Below are 21,316 nucleotides of genomic sequence, written 5' to 3'. Positions count from 1 at the left end.
ATAAGTTCTTGATAAGTTACGCATCAGTTATGCACAAGTTACTCATAGGTTTTGGTTAGATAGATAAGCTTGATGCCACAACTTTTGAGTAACTTACACTTAACGTATGTCAACGATCAGATAATTTACCAGTAACTTATGTCCAACATATGAGCATGCGCTGGCATATGTAAATTTCCCAACCTACTTACTATATGTCGCGGTGTGCCAGTGTACTTCAGCTTGCTCATAACTTATACAAAACGTACACATATCATATCCAACAGATGCCAGTGTTTTTGCCAGATTTTTCGTACGTCAGACATATGTTGGCTAAATCATCAAGGTGTGACAGGCGCTTATAGCATTAGAATTGTACAAATGTCTTTAACCAACATGCTTACATAGAAATAGACGTAAAAAGGTCTTGCCAAAGAAAGAGGAAACAATTAATATTCAGAACCAACTGACTCGCTGTTTCCTCTTCTCCTCTCAGCTCTTATGTACGATGGTGGCTGACATCTCAGCCCGAGCTTTGACCACATCTACCACAGATGATCAGCCTCTCCTCCCTCCACGCCACAATCAGCACACAGACCAGGACTCAGGCACTGAGGTGGTCTGTGATAAGTGCCCGGCAGGCACCTATGTTTCTGTCCATTGCTCACCAAAAATGGTAAGGGAGTGCAGCCCCTGCCCTGAGGGTACCTTCACACGAGGTGAGAACGGTGTCCAGCAATGCCACCACTGTCGGGCTCCCTGTCCTACAGGCTTCATTGAGAAGGTGCCTTGCACAGCCACCCAGGACCGGGTCTGCACCTGTCCACCCAACAGCTTCCTATCAAGGGACGGTGGTGGAGAGTGTAGACCCCACTCACTGTGCCCTCCAGGGACCAGGGTGAAAAAGCGGGGCACGGAAACAGAGGACGTTCTCTGTAAACAATGCACCAAGGGGACATTTTCTCTCGTGGAATCCCGTGCTGCGAGTTGCAGAAATCACACAGATTGCCAGGCTCTGGGACTGCTGCTGCTTAAACCAGGAACAAAACGGACAGATAATGTCTGTGGACCCCCTTCTAGCACTTTATCAACCGTCTCACCAACCACTTCAATGGGGGCTGCAGAAGCTGCGTTTGTAAAGGGATCTACGCTGTCCTCAACAATGAATGGGCCTGAACACAAAGGTGAGACTGGGGGACTTGATTAATCAGCCAATAATTGTGGACCTCACTTTTGGTGAAAACTTCCCAAATTTTACAAAAAAAAACATTTTGCCATTTGTTTGTTTCATTAACAACAAAGACGTAGAGGAAAAATTTTCTGCAAAATCAGCCGCGTTTGTCTAATGACTCCAAGGTTTCTTAGAGAATGTTATTGAACAAAATGCCTTAGTATAAAAGCAAAGGAACACAGTGGACAGGTCCGAGAGAATGACTGTAGAGGCAGGATTCTAAAAGCACTATCTCAAGCTGAAAGTGGAAAAAGTATGACACCAAATCAACCTAGAATGTCATGGTTGTGCTAAGCTAACAAACCAGGCAAAGAGGGTGTAAATATAAGAAGCAGCCAAAAAGACTATCATACCTTTTGGAGATTTAAACATCCACAGCTCAGATGGAAAAAAAAGAAACACAACAGACAATCTAGGGGTTACGTTTCTAAGAAAATAAAATACGTTTATGGATGATTAAAAAAAAACCCACAGCTTTCATCATCAGTTCAAAACAGAGATATAGACAAGGTGGGAAAGGACAGAATTAGTGCGTACATCTGAGGCACCAATGCTCTAGCTTGAGACCTCCTAAACAGACAACTACTGGTCAGGTACTTCAGACAACCAAAGGAAATGGAGTTTTCCATAAGCCGCATAGAGAAGACACCCAACCTGATCTGGTCAGATGAGTGCGGAAACCTAGAGACTGTAGAAGACTCCAAACTAGTGTTAAGATGCACCTTACTGTGGGAACCTCAAACTTGAAAGCAATGATACATTAGAGTGGTTTAAATAAAGGCATATTGATGTGTTAGAATGGACCATTCCTTGTCTAAACCTGAACCCCTCCTAAAATCTGCTTTTTCTAACTAGAAATAGCTGCTAACATTTGCTGGTTGAACAGGTGATCAGAGGCACATCATTGAGTCAATCCATTACATGAAACCTAGATAAAAGACATAGAATATCACAAGTGTTACGTTGACGTTAGGGCTGAAAAAAATTAGTCATATTAATCTTGAGTAATTGATTATTGAAATAATTGTAATAACTAATTTAGAAATCGATTAATCGTTAACTCGAGTATAGAGACTCTAAAACATGCATTTAGCTGACAGGGCAAACTATCTCAGCAGTAGCTAAACAAAAATTTTAAAATATTATATTAATGTTTTGCATTTAATATAAAACACTTTCAAAAAAAGACTGTCAGTATGCTCTATCCAGAAGTCCTGACGTGTAAAAATGTTCACCTGGTTTAATTCTGTAAAAAAACTTCTGTAAGGAACATTTTGCTATCCGATTATTAATGGAAAAAAAGTCAACAGGTTAATCGATAAGCAAAATAATCAACATTTGCAGCCATCCTTGACTTATAGTTACTGTTTTACATTTCCCAGTTTATCAAGTTTATCTGCAACTTTAAAAAATGTGCTAGCGTGACATTTGGTGCAAAGCTTTGGTTGAGAGGTGACTTTGTTTAGTAATCTAGGTAAAGACAAACTATATCAAAATAAAAAATAATAATAACACAAAATATGGAGATGTTTGTGATACATATGCCCCTCATTCCCCACTGGAATTATGAAAGGAGGAATATATGTTGGCATGGAAACAGTTTGCTGGCCCTTTATATTAGGAATCTTTACACCCTTTATTTTTTCCCCCTTTTGGCTAAAATCCTCTCTGTAATTCCCCTAGTTTGTTTCCAGAATACCCTCTTTTACAGGTTTTACGTCATACTTCTCTCAGCCAGCCAAGCAGTCATTTCTCAGAATCAACCATCCATAGCTAGCATACCTCTCCCTCCCACTGAGCCCCCCCCCACAGCAGTAATACTGTCACTGCTGTTTGTGTTGGCAGTGGATCGATGGCCTTTGAGCCAGTTCATTTGACACCGTCTGAGCTGTTAGAAGGATGATGAAGCAGGGGGGCTAGTGCTTGGGGGGGTGTTGGATACTCAGGGCTGTTATTTTACTCCTGCTATTCTCTGGTCGTGGAGGAGGGGGCTGTTATTGTGATTCAGCAAGAAGAAGACAAAGAGATTGAATGTAAAAATTGTGTAGAGGAAGTCTGTTTGCCTTCCTTTGTTTTTCTGTAATTAGCTACGTACAGATTATTTAATGTTGCATCAGACATTGCCCAGAAATGTTCAGCAGTGATGTTGCATTGTTTAAATCCAGGAGAATGTAAGGATGGCTTAAGGCTTTCTTTGATCCATTGATCATGTATTTAAAGTCGTTGCAAAGTCATATTTAAATGTTAAATGTCTACACAGGTGATATTGTCTCAAAATTTAGAAAAATTCTTTTTAAAAGAAAAAAAAATCCTGTCTTAACATCTGTTGTCAGCTTGAACACCTAAATTCGGCCAATCATATATCAAAGGTCATCTGTCAATCAAATGTTTTAGGTGAAAGCATCTTAATTCATATGTCGCAGCTAATATACGCAATGGTTGAAAAATAAATCAGAATAATTTCCTTTCCCATTGAGTTCCGTCCCAGTGTTCACTGGGATGGACGTCTGTGTCTTCAGCAGGCGTAGAGCTAACAGAACTGGCAGCGTTGCGAGGCAAGGGCTCAAACATGTACGGCTGGAAGCCTTCTACACCAAACCAAGCTTCTGCCGCCCTGGCGTCCTCTTCCACAACGTCTTCATGCCCGCTTTCCTCCTCTAAATAGAAATTGTATGACGGAGGAGACTCATCCACGACCTCCGACACTAAACTCTCCTCCTCTTGCATGTTTCCTCTGTCCATAGCGTTCCTTGACAGTGTCGTTTCTAAGTCACCAATTTAGTGCTACTGGGTCCCAATGGAATTTCCCATTGGGAACCTACTAGCACTAAGTTGTTAACTGGTTAGCAAGATGCTTCCGACAAACCGGCCACAATCAAACTTAATTGCGAACCTTCTACCACAGCAATCCCGCCCCCTTGCTAAACGACCAATCACATTCACTTTATTCACTCGTGTAAAGTTGTGCACCACTCGGGAGAATTCGAAAATGCAACGGTTGGACCAGCCGCTTCTCTACAACTTTAAATGTTTGTTACATGGATAAACAAACAGCTATGAATAAAAAAAAGGACATGAATTGTGTCTGTTAATACTATATACTCTATAAGATATATAGCTAACAATTATTTTGCAAATCAAGCTGTTGATTAAGTGATTAATAATCAGATAGCTAAAGGTTCCTTAAACAAGACTTTTTACAATATTAAACCAGGTGAAACCTAAACCTTTCCACTTGAGGAAAGCACATTGACAGACAACCTTTTTTTTTTTTATCTTAAATGCAATATGTTTTTGAATTTTTTTTTTCTCACAATTTTGTATAATTGCTGCTCAAGGTGGGTTTCTCTGTCAGCTAAAGGCACGTTTTAGATTCTCTATACTCCAGTTAATGATTAATCGATTACTAAATTAATTGATGATTATTTTAATAATTGCTTAATCATGATTAATTCGATTAATTGGTTCAACCCTAGTGCCAACCCAATTGTTAACCCAAAAATCACTTAACAAAGTTATTTAAAAAAAATATTTGAGCGGAGGATGTTTTTCTCCTGTGTGTTTTCTAATGTTTTAAGCTGGGCTAGTGAATAGCCAAAGCCAAGAAACTAACTTCTACCATTGAAAGACAAATTCAACCTTTTTTTATTATTTTAAAGTTATACTTTTATATCTTTTAACTTCTTTAATGCGTTTATTAAAAAGGGTTAGGGTTAGGGTTAAAAAGGTTGATTTCTACAAAGGTTCTCAAGACTCCATAGTTGTTGATCCTGGACCCCAGGGGGAAGTCATGACCCCAAATTATTGACTAAATGCTTCAAAGCATATAACGCTTTCATTGGTCAGTCTCAGTAACTGACCAAGGAAATCGTTATATAATGCTTACCTTGGTCAGTTATTGACACTGACACTAACCAATCGTCAAACAAGAAATAGGCTTGAAAGAAGCTCTGGATAGAACATGTGAAGCTTTGGATCAGTTAACCGTGTCAAGCTTGGTTCCTTACGACCGTTTACACACCACGCTAGCACAGTTCCTCACCTCCTAGTGATGATCTACGGTACCACTGCTCTCTAGAAGTAAACAAGCAAAACAACAAGGCAGCGCCCGTACCATTCAGGAAGTTCGGTTTTGTTATCATTGTGATATTGCGTTGTTTTTCGGAGAGTCAGGCTAAGAAGGCAGCCTTTGGTGAATTTACTTGTCAGAGTCGGCTTTTGGGAAGTGAATACGACAAACGATCGTCTAATCAGGGCTTCCAGACTCAGGAAACAATGACAGTCCTTGAGGTCCATCACACTGCTAAGCAGAATCTTAACTGGAAATCTTGTGGCACGGCAGGGAAGCTACGATTTATATGAATGTCTGAAATTTCATGATTGACTGTAAGGAGATGATGCGGTCTGCTCATGTGATCTTTGTTATCTGACAACTGAGCCAGAACTGATCCGCACCAAGCCCTACTGATGAACTAGTACCAGTTTAGCTCAGTTGGGTTGTGTCTGACGCGGCCCGGTTCAGTTGTGTGTGCCATTTTTACTAAGGAGTTATCTCGGTTACTGGGCTCGGACCGATCTCAGCACGGTTTCTAAAGCATAGGGGAAATGAGGCTAGTGACCTTTAAAGCTTTTCAGGTACTGTTCTCAGTAGATGTTCACACTGGATTATCATTGATGCCTCAAACCTCCTTCCAGGGTGAATAATCAGCTCTTTGGTCTATAAAAATTCTGCTTCGAATTTTACATACACCTGACTAAAATATGGACAAAGATTATTTTGAAAGTTCCAGAGAAATTAATTATAACCCTGGGAATGTTGCTGATGTAAATCTGGATGGATATCTAAGCACAGCTTCTAACATAATCTGTAGAGCTCATCTTAAATAGTTAGTTTACTTACTTCCAGACCTGATAATTAATTATAGTCAACACATTTTTCAAAGGGATTGTGGTTGGGGTTGTTTCAGCTTAAAGTTAGCCAGTGTTGACGTATGCTTGGGACCATTATTCTTTTAGATAATCAGTTATATTCAAGTTTTAACCTTTTCACACAAACCCAACATTAGAGGGAAATAGCATTGGTTAAGGTGGTGAATCAGAAACCACCAATGTGCAAGAGTATCATAGCCCCCACTGTGATGGTCCGTATGCTTGTTCATAGATCACAGAAGTGGTGCCTCTGCATCAAAATCAACAGCTTGAAACAGTTGTCCATGTGGACAAAGCAAAAGTTATCTTGAGAAATGGTCAGATGAAACAGAAATATCTAAAATGATGAAGTTTATTTGGAGCATTTAGGAGGAGGATTATAAATACTGTATAGGGAAACCTCCAGATTCTTTCAAAGCTTTGAACCTGCTTCCACGTTCCCACCTGGAAACATGACAGCAGACACAAAACTGATCTACTCACTAAGTGTAAATCAAAGCAGGCTCAAACATTTCAGCAAGTTTGTCTTCATGAGTATGCAAAACCTTGTTGCAATGTTTGAAAAAATGGTTTCAAATTCACATGAAAAACACTAGTGTGGCATTGATGTATTAATTAATGATAAAGAGAGTCTATCCGCATAGATTAGTCTTAGTAGGAAAAAAGACGTCTGACCAGGATAAACTAATGCAGCTGAACTGAAGTCTATCCTGAACATAAACATATTCTAAGGTAATGATAAAAAATTTACAATAATATTTGGATAAAGCAATGTTTAAGGAATGCCATTGACCTAAACCATGTTGAAAATGAATGACTATCATTATAATGCAGGTCAGTGTCAGGAAACTGTCATATTTAAATACCAACTACACTCACCGGCCACTTTATTAGGTACCCCATGCTAGTAACGGGTTGGACCCCCTTTTGCCTTCAGAACTGCCTCAATTCTTGGTGGCATAGATTCAACAAGGTGCTGGAAGCATTCCTCAGGGAGTTTGGTCCATATTGACATGATGGCATCACACAGTTGCCGCAGATTTGTCGGCTGCACATCCATGATGCGAATCTCCCGTTCCACCACATCCCAAAGATGCTCTATTGGATTGAGATCTGGTGACTGTGGAGGCCATTTGAGTACAGTGAACTCAGTGTCATGTTCAAGAAACTAGTCTGAGATGATTCCAGCTTTATGACATGGCGCATTATCCTGCTGAAAGTAGCCATCAGAAGTTGGGTACATTGTGGTCATAAAGGGATGGACATGGTCAGCAACAATACTCAGGTAGGCTGTGGCGTTGCAACTATGCTCAATTGGTACCAAGGGGCCCAAAGAGTGCCAAGAAAATATTCCCCACACCGTGACACCACCACCACCAGCCTGAACCGTTGATACAAGGCAGGATGGATCCATGCTTTCATGTTGTAGACGCCAAATTCTGACCCTACCATCCGAATGTCGCAGCAGAAATCGAGACTCATCAGACCAGGCAACGTTTTTCCAATCTTCTATTGTCCAATTTCGATGAGCTTGTGCAAATTGTAGCCTCAGTTTCCTGTTCTTAGCTGAAAGGAGTGGCACCCGGTGTGGTCTTCTGCTGCTGTAGCCCATCTGCCTCAAAGTTCGACGTACTGTGCGTTCAGAGATGCTTTTCTGCCCACCTTGGTTGTAACGGGTGGTTATTTGAGTCACTGTTGCCCTTCTATCAGCTCGAACCAGTCTGGCCATTCTCCTCTGACCTCTGGCATCAACAAGGCATTTCCGCCCACAGAACTGCCGCTCACTGGATGTTTTTTCTTTTTCGGACCATTCTCTGTAAACCCTAGAGATGGTTGTGCGTGAAAATCCCAGTAGATCAGCAGTTTCTGAAATACTCAGACCAGCCCTTCTGGCACCAACAATCATGCCACGTTCAAAGTCACTCAAATCACCTTTCTTCCCCATACTGATGCTCGGTTTGAACTGCAGGAGATTGTCTTGACCATGTCTACATGCCTAAATGCACCGAGTTGCCGCCATGTGATTGGCTGCTTAGAAATTAAGTGTTAACGAGCAGTTGGACAGGTGTACCTAATAAAGTGGCCGGTGAGTGTATATTATATAAGCTTGTATTTGTATTTTTTTGACCTTGGGCTGTTCTTAATAACTCTACAACAAATCAGCTTAATTCTCTGGTTCTTAGTTTTGAAAGTTATAGAATATGTTGTTTGACCATTACTCCACCCTGGAACAACCATTAAAATCCAACCATTAATATGATATTCATGTTAATGATGGTTGCAGCTTTAACTAGGACTGTAATTATGCAGCATAACAAATCAATCATATTAGAAAACAACAGCTTGATAGATATTTCTTTAATAAAGATATTTTCATCTTAATGCCTGAAGAGATATTCTTACACGACAACAGGTTTCATATGTATTTCATACATATGAAACCTGTATGTAATATCAGCTGTGCTGCTGCCATCAACATCTTTGTTTATAGATGTTCGAGATCTGGGTGTTTTTCATTGTAGTCCTGTTTCTCTGGCTGGATGTGCTCTCTTCATCCTCTGACATGGGAGCTGGCTCAGAGCTCGTCTGCCTGGCTGTGTGTTTCCTGGATGGGGCCGCCTTTTACAGCTGCTTTTTGTATCTCTGCTTCTGTCTCCTGTAACCCCAGTCAGCCTCGGCAGATGGCCGCTCACACTGAGCCTGGTTCTGCTGGAGGTTTCTTCCTGTTAAAAGGGAGTTTTTCCTCCCCACAGTCGTTACAAGTATGCTAAGTGTGAGGAGATTGCCTTTGAGTCAATGAGTCGATACAATCAACTGGTTTTCCTTAGAAGAAAACTTTGAATCAGTTTGACTGTATGATCTGGTGAACTGTAAAGTGCCTTGAAATGCATGTGTTGTGAATTAGAGCTATAGAAATAAACTGAATTTAATTGAATTGAAAGACAAATAAGGTACGAGTCGGTACATTTGGTTTGGACTAATAGAGCTCAGTTTAATTTTTCAGGATCCATAAACCTAAAGCTAAGCAATGGTCCAATAAATGTGACATCATAGTTCGCAAAGAGAAGAGGAAGACAAACAAAAAGCCATTTCCCTTGACATCTATATGAGGCCATGATGCATTATGATGCTTCTTTCTCTTTAAAGTCTGCTCTTTCACCCTGATAGATAGAGATAGATAGATAGATAGAGTTTTCATTGACTGGCAAAACTTTGGCATTTTGGGGGATTATAATTACCCACGGTTTACAGTCTGCCGATGAAAGAATAAAAAGGATTATTACACATCCAAATGACAATTCAGGGATTATATAACACAGATCCCATCAGCATTAAAGGTACAGAAAGCAGCAGGGAGTTGCCAGAGATAGCATTGATAATCAATGGGAGGGAGTGACGCACAAACATTGACAGAGCAGTTCTCTTTCCATGCCTGGAGAATTTGGCAGCTGTTGTTAACGTTGAATGCAACACCAAAGCACTCTAGATGCCCTTCAGCCGATTGATTCCTGGTACAGAGGCTGACAGTGGTCTTAAGCATTGGACTACATTTGCTGTGTGATGACAGGGCAGAGCACAGTGATTAGAAATCTTTGTGGTTGAAGCAAAAACACTTTACTTAAGCGGTTGTGTTACATTTCTCCCTGAATTCCTAATTAATTGATATTCTACTATTTATATTGAGTTATGCTTGTATTTTGCAGTCTCTAATGTCAGCAGCATAGTATTAGCTTTTTTTCTTTTTAGACAGATTCACCTGTTCAAATGCTTAACAACACAGACATTATCCTATCCCTTTGAAGGAATGCGTTCAGGGATTGGAATGAATAAAAAAATTTATTTAAGACATTAAATTGAAAATTTTCCCCGCTTGTGTACAAAAAGTGTACAAAACATGTTTACCATAAAAAATAGCTATCAGCAATTACAACATTAATTCCTAAAATGAACATATGCTTTATACACAATCTTTATTGGCTCAATATGCAGGACTTTGAATTAAACAGACTACAGAGGCAGAAGACCACTGACTGCTATTCTGCGCAAATAAAAACAATTGTGAGGCTAAATTACTTATAATCACAAAAAACACGGACTGTAATAGATTTGGAAAATGTTCTACTTTCAAAAGAGCATTTGGTACATCATAGTCCCCTACCCAGGCATTGTATCTAAACCATCTTATCCATAAATAACAACCACTGTATACCAGTCCTCTGATGGCTACTTCTCCCATGACAATTTACCATGTCAACAAGCTCCAACTGGCTCCCTAAACATGACAATATATTTTTTTCCCTTTTCCCTTCTCAGTAAACATCATAAACCAGTATTGCAGCTTTTGTCCGTGGTTGAAAAAGAAAACACATGTATGATGTTATCACATTATTATATAAACCACACATGTGTACCAAAGTTTGGGACATCTTAAAATTTTGTGTCAGCAAGAATTAAAGCGGTTCTCAGGGCAGAAAGGGATGCAACATGATCCTTATAAGGTTTTAGGCTATGAGGTTGCAATTGAAGAGACTCATAAATCTAGCTTAGTCTCGCCTGTAGAGCAACACATCTTCATGAATTTAGTATCAGATTTTTCTCAACTGTCTCACAACAGCAAATTAAAATAGTGAAACTTTTCTAATTTTCTTTCCAAAAAAATGCACATGCACAACACTGTACCCACTCCTGAGAGGAAACGCCTATTAAACACATGCAAGAGCATGCACAAGCCCATTTCTCCTTGTGCACGACCACTTCTGAGGCTTTTTTTTTTGTTCCTTCTCATACACTTGTAGACACTTTTTCTCTTACGGCCCTCTGCCATTCTCAAAGAACCGTGGTGAGAAAGTTGAGCTTGAATGACTGTCTGAAACTGTAGCTCACCACAGATATATACCTGAAAGTGTGCAAGCGCAGAGAAAGAAAGCTAACGGGTCGAGTATGTAGGACGGCCGTACGTAAACATATCACCAGAATGATTGACAATAAGAAGGACCACTTTTTGAGATGATTCCTCCCGAAAAAGAACATCCTCCACTATACCTTTAATATCAAACATCATTTACTGTAAAAGCAAGATTTGAAAGTCAAACTAATTTCACTCACTGGAAGAAGACCTCACAAACCCTAATAACCAGTACCAACTTCCATCCAACACCCTTTTTAACAATTGATAAGGGTTAGTTTTAGGAAACTTTTTTTTAGCAGTAAGAGGCCAGATATCCAGCTCCCGGAATGTACTCTTCTCCCTGTTAGGTTATATTTTTTTCACCTTGTCACTGTATCTTTTTCTCGATCCAACCACAGGTCCATCAGCAGCCATTCAACTGAGGGAACCTATAGGTGGGGCAAACAGAGGAGAGGAGCTGATGGTCGCCCATTTTGGCAGCTCCATCCCACCAAACCAGGAATCCTCATGGACTTCCATGTCCACCGCTCGAAAACAAACTATTGATCCAAAGCAAGAGCTGGGCGAGCCTATTGCGAGACCTGAGTTAAATAAGCCACGAATGGAGCGTCCAGATGGCCCAGAAGTAATCAGGGTTGGAACTGGTATCAGCAATGTGGCTAATGCTGGAAATGGGGATCCAGGCTCCGGCTACTACAGACCCAATCGCAGAGGTTCCCCAAGGCCAACCATGCATGATCACTTTGACATCAACGAACACCTCCCCTGGATGATAGTCCTGCTGATACTGCTGGTGCTGGTCGTGATTGTTATGTGTAGCGTCAAAAGGAGCTCTCGGGTGCTAAAGAAGGGCCCCATGCAGGACCCAAGTAGCATCATGGAGAAGGCAATTCAGAAGAAACCGTCTGTGCCTCCAACACAGGCCAGAGAGAAGTGGATCTACTACTACTCGAATGGCCAGGGTAAGGTTACACCATATTCTCTGATTTTGCCACATGAGAACTTTTATGGTCCACATTGCCTGTCACATATTCGGCACAAGATTTAACCCCCTAAAATGGATTTATCTTAGTGCTATGTTGAACAAATATTCACTAGTGTTGCACCAATACCAGTATCGGGCGGGGCCCCGATCCAGCACTAAAATGGCGGTATCGGTATCGGCGAGTACCAACAAATACTGATACCATTTTGAGAGCCAAAAGTTTCAACTATTGTCACCCATTCCAGGTAGGCAATAAAAAGTTTTACTGGATTCACTTTGTATTAGTCTTTTTCCTGCTTCACAAAGGTAGGCAGCAGCTTGACAAAGCCATGATGGCAATTATTTTACATCCACATAGTATGCAGTTCTTCATTTATACACACACACACACACATCAATTTCAAACAGATGGTATCGGTATCGGCCAATACAGCACAGTCAGATATCAGGGCCAAAAAATTCCATTGGTGCAACACTAGTATTCACCATCCATCCATCCATCCATCCATCCATCCATCCATCCATCCATCCATCCATCCATCCATCCATCCATCCATCCATCCATCCATCCATCCATCCATCCATCCATCCATCCATCCATCCATCCATCCATCCATCCATCCATCCATCCATCCATCCATCCATCCATCCATCCATCCCTGATGGGGTCGTAAATAGGGGTGAGAATTGGCATGTTTGTTGCGATACGATGCGTACCACGATACTTGGGTCACAATATGATATTATCACAATATTGCAATATCACTTTATTTGCGATATTTTTCCCAACTATCAAATTAATTGTATAGATAAAAAAGCAAGTTCCGTACATGTTCATCAGAAGATACATTAAGAGATATATTTTGGTATCCATGATGTTTGAGTCATCTTCCACTGTTACTGCCTTAACTACAGAAATGGCGCTGCGCCGCACAGCAAAAAGTGCTCCAGAGCGCTATGTGCCAGAGTGAAGGTGCAGAGGTAGCCAATTTTCCCCAATTGTTTTAGGTAAAATGTTTTTTTTTTTTTAATCGATACTAGAAACTGAAAGATAGTTATGATATTGCACAGCTGCAAATAACGTCATATCACCAAACCGATTTTTTCCCAGTCGCGAGGGGTGCTGGTGCCTATCTCCAGCTTTCATATTGATCATTCTATTTTTGGAATCTCGCAACTGATGCCTTAAACTGCGTCATATTGTCAGCTTTCATGAATTAATATTGAATTATAACACACTCGCCGTCAGCATCATAGAATGGTTCTGTGGGATCTACTGATGTTCAACCATCTGTTGATGTGTATGAACTGCTGTTAGCTTCTAATCCAATCTATCGTTCCCCTAAGCACATGGTGTACAGGGTGGTGGTTACACAAATGAGGACCTGACCCCGTTGTACTGTTACCCTTCTGTTGTTGTCTTGTATCAGTGGCTATGCTCCAGTTCACTTTCAGATCTCAGTTCTCCTATTTCACCCTGGAATGCTCCTACTTTTCTGTTTTTATCTCTTTCGTCTCTATCTTCTCCTTTAAAATGTCTTCCCTGTTCTATTTTGACTTATTTCCTTTATAGTTTTTTCCTCATTTAATCTCATAAGCCCTTGTTTTTCTTCTGTTTTTCTACTGCACACTTTTCTGGCATCCATTCTTTTTCTATGTATGCACTTTATGTCATGTCTTAACTGGGTTACATTCTGTCAACAGGTGTGGAACATGTTTTCTCCACCTCCAAGCTCTCAATTTCCACCTGAAACAAAGAGATGACACAGCACTCAATGGGCACCTCTCGTTTGAGTCTCTTGGGTTTCCATGCAGAAACTTACCAAGTGTATTGGTGAGATGAAGCAGAGCCACCCGCCTCTCTCTCTGTGCTCCTTCAGGGACAGCCCAGAGAGAACTGGAATAATCAGGTTTGAGCTGAACCAGGATTGTTGTTCGTTGGCGGGGCACATTATTGGGTCAATCGCTTCTCTAACGGGACAACAAAGAGATACATGGAGTGAGGGAAATGAAGAGAATGTGCAAAACCATTCAGCAGTGTTTGTATCTGTGTGCTATTGTCGTGGGCCAATTATACTTTCCTTGCTGTTGCTTTGAAACTATTGAAAGCTGCCTGATAAGATGTTTAAAGTTTGAAACAAACTTATTTGCCAGAGATGAAGAAGGCCGTAAAGTGACCACATGAAATGTTTTCAATCGAAGCTGAGTGTTAAAGGATCATAGCACAAGTTCCAGAATATTTGCAGAAGTTTTACCTCTCTGGAAAATGACCTCAGTCATTTTTTTTAGAGCACTAATGTCATCCTAGGTAAAAAAAAAAGTTCAAAATGTTGAATTTATGCTGTGTTCACTATGAATGTGTTTTAGCCTTAAAAAGGCATTCAGTACCTTGTGTTGCTGTTTGAAGCTGTCCAGGAAATCGGTGATCAGAACCCTCTTATTTTCTTTGTACATGAAAAACTACTTTTTATCTAAACTGAGTCTTAACCTTATTTATGTATACATAAATATGCAGTATAATATATATCGCCCATTTCCTTCTGGTTCCAATAGCCCGTTTTACATCAGAGCGTTCTGGTTCCCCAACGCCTGATGCAGACATTGTTTCGCCGCGCGACGCCTGAGCCGTCATGTCATTAATTTTATTGTCACTTATCATTATATGAGGTAGGCATTAGCATAAAAGGCCTAGCCTAAGGATCCACACTGGCAGTTTGTCACTGTTCCCCAACGGGTATTTGAACCCATACTGTTGGTGTGCAAGTCAGGTGACTTGTCATGTTATCTCACATGACAAGGTCACCCGACTTGGCACGCAGACGGTCCGGGTAATCCACCTTTACTAGGGGAGTTAAATCACCCAAAGGTCAAGGCATCAGTGGTGCCCATGGTTGTTTGGGCAATCGGGCCAGTGACCCCCAAACATGAGGAGCGTTTAGGCAGTGGATGAGGTAGAGGTTTTGATATATATATATATATTAGGGGTGGAACGGTTCACAAAATCTACGGTTCGGTTCGATTCACGGTTTCATGGTCACGGTTTTCGGTTCGGTTCGGTTCGATATATGTTGATTGTTACACCGAAATCCCATAAAAATCTATGAAATTAATGAAAAAATCCCCCAAAAAATAATGGATTGTAATTATTTTAAATGATCCACGGAAACCCTGGATCATTTCCGTATGTTTTGCTGCTTTGAATTTAGTCATCTCGCGCATGCTCTCTACCATCTCCAAGGGACTCAGAGGGGAGCCACAGTGGGGGCTGTAGGCTTTGCTTTGAGCAGCCGGTCTGGAGCGCAGCGGGACAGAGCGGGGGTTGCTGGCGGAGTATGAGGGATTTCGGGGTTAGCAGGACATGTTGCTGTTAGCATAAACAAAACGTAATGCACAATGCTTGCACACTGTTGCACTTTTATCCACAACTTTCTTTCCGCCGTCATCGTAGGTCACTCTAAATGCAAAGCGCTCCCATACAGCAGACCTATAAAGTGCTGCTGGCACGTCTTCCAACTCCTGTTCTTTCCCACTCGCCATACCCACACAATTCTCCACAACAACTGATTTTTTTCCCTGCTACACCCGGCTACGCTGCTTCGCTTCTTCTTCTTCTTTACTACTGGCGGTTGGCTTTGGTCGCAGTACCGCCACCTTCTGCTCTGGAGTGTAAACGCTTCGCCTATGAGAAAAAGGAGCAGCGCATGAACCGAACGAAACACACGCGAATTGAACCGAGACAGTCGAACCGAACGGTTCGGACGGTTTTCATAAATCGTCCCATCCCTAATATATATGTATGTATATATATATACTTACTTACTATGCTGGAAACGGTGATACAGAAAAATGGAAAATGGAAATGGTGATAAAGCTGATACAGCTTCTCTGATTGATTGACTACATCAAGCTGCAAAAGTACTATTTTTTTTACTTTATCATCTGACAAGCTTGAAGGGTTTGTCAGATGATAAAGATGATAAATATCTTAGCTTAATTTAAAACTGACTATTTACTTCCATCCTATTCCATCTATTAGACTCCAAATATAGCCATTTTGTATCACACTGGAAACAGGTTTTATTTTTTTACTCTTGTGTGGAGTTTCTCGGGTTGGGATGTTTTTTGTCGCTAATGCATTGATGGCAGAGGAGACTTAACTGAGCTTTAGGGGGAGTGTTGGCCTAGTGGTTAGAGCAGTACGTTTGTGTTTTGAGAAGGTTGCAAGTATCTGGTTCGATCCCCACAGCCTGCACCCTGGGTCTCTGAGCAGGATCCATCACCCCTGATTGTGCCTCAGGCACCCCACAGTGGCAGCCCACTACTCCACAAAGGGATGGGTTAAGATACAGAAGGGAATTTCTCTAGTGTGAGATCAATAAATCCAACTATTTACCAGAGTAGCCCAGTGGACAAGAGCCACACAGAGAGTCATACTCATTAACTGACTGATAGAGCCTAAAGAAGGAACTTTGGTAAATAGAGGAAAACTTAGTTTACATGTCAGGCAATTGTAAAGGCATGTATGGAAAAGAAATAAAATGTTTAATTTTAAACCTTCCACAGTGCACATTCAAAAAGTGATGAAGGATTTCTTTTTTTTATTTCCACCTTTTTGTTTTGCATTCATGTGTGTTCTCCTGCTGCCATGAGTAATGAGATGCCCATATGTAGGCACTTATGTGGAGCTATATGTATGCATGTGCAACTCAAACAGCTAGTTTACACTGCGTTTTACTCTCTGGAACATAAAACGAAACTGCTTCTTAATCCTTCCAAGGTGCGTGGCTGGCTCCTCTTGAAAGTTGTAATCCACCTTTACTAGAGCAGTTAAAGCAGCCGGGCAATAAAGGGGAAAAGAAAGGGAAACGTTAAAGCATGGATCACACACATGCGCCACTTGGCATTTGGTCAGGAAATGGTAAAAAGTGCTACTCTTCCACCGCAACGCTGAACAAGGCTTTCCGGGTCCACAGGCCAGGTTTGTGTTACTGTGATGATGGTGAAGCTGTCACACACAAAATCGCAAAAATTCTCATTTTCTCTTTCAAAAAAGATTTTCCCTTATGTGAATTAATCTATAACCTACAATTACTCTTTTTTTTTTTTACCAGAATATATTTTATTTACTTTTTGGATGTCTTTAATTGATTGATTGATGGATTAATTGATTGATTCATTGACTTTATTGATCTCACAGTGGAGAGATTTACTCATTCCATCAGCTCAAATAGTCAAAGGAGAAGAAGAAGGTGCCAAAGGAAGAAAAAGGTGCATGGGATATATACATATACTCAGTGAGTCCATATATGACAGGTCTTTTTTATTTTTTTTATAGCAGGATCATTATACAGTGTTATTGCACAGAGTGTTTACATGAGTATTTTTATAGATACATATTTATATATATATATATAGTTATTGCACAGGGTATCAAATAGTAATTATACATAGAGATTGCACAAGTTATTGCCGTCGTAGTGTCGCACTGTAGAGTCTGATTGCAGCAGGGATGGATGACCTATGGTAGTGTTTCTTTTTACAGAGTATAAAAGTATTTTACTAAAGGAGCTGCTCAGCTCCTCTACAGTCTGGTGCAGAGGGTGAAAGGTGTTGTCCATGATGGATGTGAGCTGGACAGCACCATCCTCTCAGCAACTTCCTCCACAGAGTGCAGCCCAGGACAGAAGTGGCTTTTCTCACCAGTTTGATCAGTTTCCTTTGTCCCGCTCTGCGCTGCCAGCAGACGACAGCGTAGAGGAGGCCTGATGCCACCACAGAGTCATAGAAGGCCTGTTCACTCCAAAGGACCTCAGCTTCCTATTGAGTTAGAGGTCCTTTTTTTTCTACCTTAATAGAAAAACAACATTTATCAACTCTTATCTTGGGCAAATCCTCCTGCCTCACAGAAACTGTGATTTAACAGCAAATATAGCGATCCAATACAGAATCCGTTTGGATGAGGATTAATTAAAAAATAATAGCATCATGTCATATTTTGAAATTAATAATGGTTTCATAAACGTACAGTTTGACATATATTTCACATAAAAAAAAAAATGTTTTTTTTTTTAACGAGTTAGTGGAATTGTAACAGCCCTGACAATCTTGTTGGTGCCAATTAGGCGAATAATAACAAATAGTAAACTGAGAGTGTTTTCTTTATGGTCTAATTTGAAATTCTCAGAACTTAAAAAGAACAAAAGCAAATCAAAACCTGTTTAAGAGGAACACCACAGCAAATATTTAGCTTAATACGACACATGGCTGTTTGTCGCTATGCAGATGATATCCAGGTAATCCTGTCACTAAGACAACACAATAAATTGGGTCTAAATTTGACTTTTTTTTTTCAAGTTGAATCCTGAATGACCTTTACATTTTACTGATAACAAAACTGAAATCAATTATTTTAGCCACACTTATGATCTCCCTGATCTTGTTGGTCGTTATTTAACTTTTTTTCCACTGTTAAGAACCTTGGTGTAACCTTTGATGAAGAGTTTAAATTTGACAAAAAAAGTGTGCTCAGTTATAAAGTCACGTTTTTACCGAGTCAGACTTTTAGTTAATGTCGAAGGATGTGTTCCTTTCAGGAATCTGGGTGCGTGCCTTTGCAACATTACATCTGGAATAATGTAGCTACGTTTACTGGGACATGTTTACTACATATCCTCCATACTGACTTGTTCGTACATTGCTTAAGCATTTTCAGCAGGCTGTGCGTGTTACTTGTATTAATTAATTTTTTTTGTGCATGTGTGCCTTAATCAATATGCAGATCGTATTCTGAAAAGCACCAAAAACATCGTCACAGGCCAACACACATTAATGCGGGAATAAGCAATTCTTTATGCAATCAACCCCCCCCCCCCAAATTGTCAAGGCTTAGTATTCAAGTCAGACAGAGTGTTGAATTTCTCAATAAAGAGTTTATTTAAAAACAACGGATTGACAGTGGGTAGGCTAGGCCTCTAAAGCAGGAACCTCTGCAGTGGGGAAGCAGAAGTTAGTGACTACAATAATCTGTCGGAGGATGAACGTGTGAATCACTAACCAGGTCTTAAAATCCGTGCCCAGAGGAAGAGGTGGATTCCACCTGGACAGCTTCCAATGCGATGTGGCGAACGCTGCCCAGAGACTTCCAGAAGCTGAAGCCTTGAAGACTGTAGAATTGGCAGGAGATCAGATCCAAGCTGATGAAGGAAGGCAGGATAATCCATAGGGCGAAGCCTAAGCTGGTGTTGAAGGCGTGCTTAGGATTCAGACATGGGTGATCAGTGGTCCGTAAGAGGTACTGAAGGAAAATCCAGGACGGTGTCAGGAATCAGTTCCAGATTTGGGAAACAGGCAGAATCCGGCAAGAATCCGAGGACAGTTCAGGCAAACATATCAGAACGGGAACAGGCAAGGCTCAGAGTTCCAAAGGCAGAATGGGTGAGGATCAGGCAATAAGAAGCAAGCAGGTACGCTAGAGAACTCTCACCAAAGGCTCAAATAATCTGGCACTGATGACAGGGAGCAAGCAGGTTAAATAGAGACTAGAGCAGGTGACACAGATGAACGATGATCAGAAACCGGGGTTTCAGGTGGATGAAACTAACCTGACTCCACCAGATGGATTTGCTCCGGAAACCTTCTGTGAAGTCATTTTGGGAAGGGGCGAAAATACTGGTTAGCTGATTGGCCTATGTTGGTGACAGACGGGCCAAATAAACCAATCAGATCAACGAAGCATATGACGTACTAACAGAGCGACGACGAAAACACAACCACAAGCCAGGCAGTGTTTTGCTCTTCTTTCAGTGAAGAAATACTCTGTAATTCTGATAAAACTTGCTCGATAGCCACGCTAACGCTAGTTTTATCGACTGAAGCCGCCATGTTCTTTAGGCTGAACCGTCGCGCTTCTCGTTGCGTCACACCTCAACCTGCCTCAAAGCCAACGCTGATTGGACGTTCTTTTGGTGAACTTCTTCAAATTTTCTTTAACGGAAAGGATGAAACCCCAGTTTCTGATTGATTCATCTAGACAGGTGGATGAAGAGAACAATCAAGGCAGTCATCAGCACCAAGATAATGACAAAAACAGAATGTTAACAGTCACCAAAAACCATCTATCATAGAGCTTATAAAGGAATATTTCAGAGGGCGTGGGCACCTGAACGTGCAAATCACTAACTTGTGAAAAGAGGGGATGTTTTTTTTCCCTCCCCAATGTTTTTAACAGACTCTACAGAAAGCACAGCTATGTAATAACACATTGTTATAAGCCTATCTTGTTTTGCAGAGCAATCTTTCTGGATCACCCTTAACATGCCTGTAAAATAATAGCACTCTTTTTTTGGAATCTGTAAAGATCAGACCCTCTGTTTCACTCTCCTTTTTTATCAGGTCACCATTTAAATGTTTTAGTAGTTTTTTTTTATCATCCAGTACACATCACTAAGTTTGCCAAATCATACCAATGTTACAAAGTAATCCTAAAACAGAAGGGACATCCAGCAATAATCACTTTTTTTAATCATCAACTCAATTCAGCTTTACTACAAATCCCTTTAAAGCAACTACAGCTGCCACAAAGTGCTGTACATATCAGGTAATGTTAAAGTTGTGTAAAGCAACAAAGAAGATAAAAGGAAGAAAACAAATCAGCATAAAAAAACACCATCATACCCACCAAAGTAGATCAGGTGGAAGCAGGTTGAGGTCAGGCTTTGGGTATATATTTACAGCGTACAGTTTCAAAGAAAGATACCAAGGAAAACGTGAAGGAAAACAACATTGTATCTGCCCACCATCCTTCCTCGTTAAACATCCACACCTTTAATAATGCCAAGTTCCACATCCAAAGCCAGCGGGGAGCCATGTGTTTGACTCTACGGCTCCGTGCAGTATCAGGGTGGGCTGGGGTAGCCTGGGACTGATTGTGAAGAGCAGAATTTAAGGGGGTTGTTGCTTGGTCGGAGTTTCGCAGCCCCTGCTGTGGTCCCACGCAGCTGCCCACACATTTCATCAATTTAACTTTGTAGTTTCCCGAATTAGGGGAAAGGACTATGTAACATGAGTAATTCAGCAGAATGGTATTTGTTAAGATGCTGATGCATACACCATGCTTCAAATCATTCTGCACATAATTACAGGGTACCGAGCTGAGACAACATGTTGGGTCCACAGGTTTTATCTTGGTTTCATTTAGAACTGTAGTTTTTTTTAAGGTAAGATGTGTTTTAAAACTTCAAGCACTTAAAGTTTCAAAGGAAAAATCTGATAGAAACTCTTAATG

The 21,316-nt window shown here is 40.8% G+C and overlaps 1 protein-coding gene across 1 annotated transcript in view; it reads left to right on the top strand.

Moving 5' to 3' along the window:
• Positions 1-21,316, top strand: part of tnfrsf21 (tumor necrosis factor receptor superfamily, member 21) — a 57,865-nt gene that overhangs the window by 13,478 nt on the left and 23,071 nt on the right. The window contains exons 2-3 of the mRNA XM_038306122.1: positions 476-1,163; positions 11,447-12,010. Of these exons, the coding sequence (XP_038162050.1) occupies positions 476-1,163; positions 11,447-12,010 (1,252 nt within the window). The remainder of the gene's footprint in view (positions 1-475; positions 1,164-11,446; positions 12,011-21,316) is intronic.

The sequence above is a fragment of the Cyprinodon tularosa genome, unplaced genomic scaffold (assembly GCF_016077235.1).
Source record: "Cyprinodon tularosa strain WSP-4 unplaced genomic scaffold, ASM1607723v1 ctg572, whole genome shotgun sequence".
Lineage (NCBI taxonomy): Eukaryota > Metazoa > Chordata > Actinopteri > Cyprinodontiformes > Cyprinodontidae > Cyprinodon > Cyprinodon tularosa.
The sequence above is the reverse complement of the archived record's forward strand: the minus strand, read 5'-3'. Positions and strand labels throughout refer to the sequence as shown.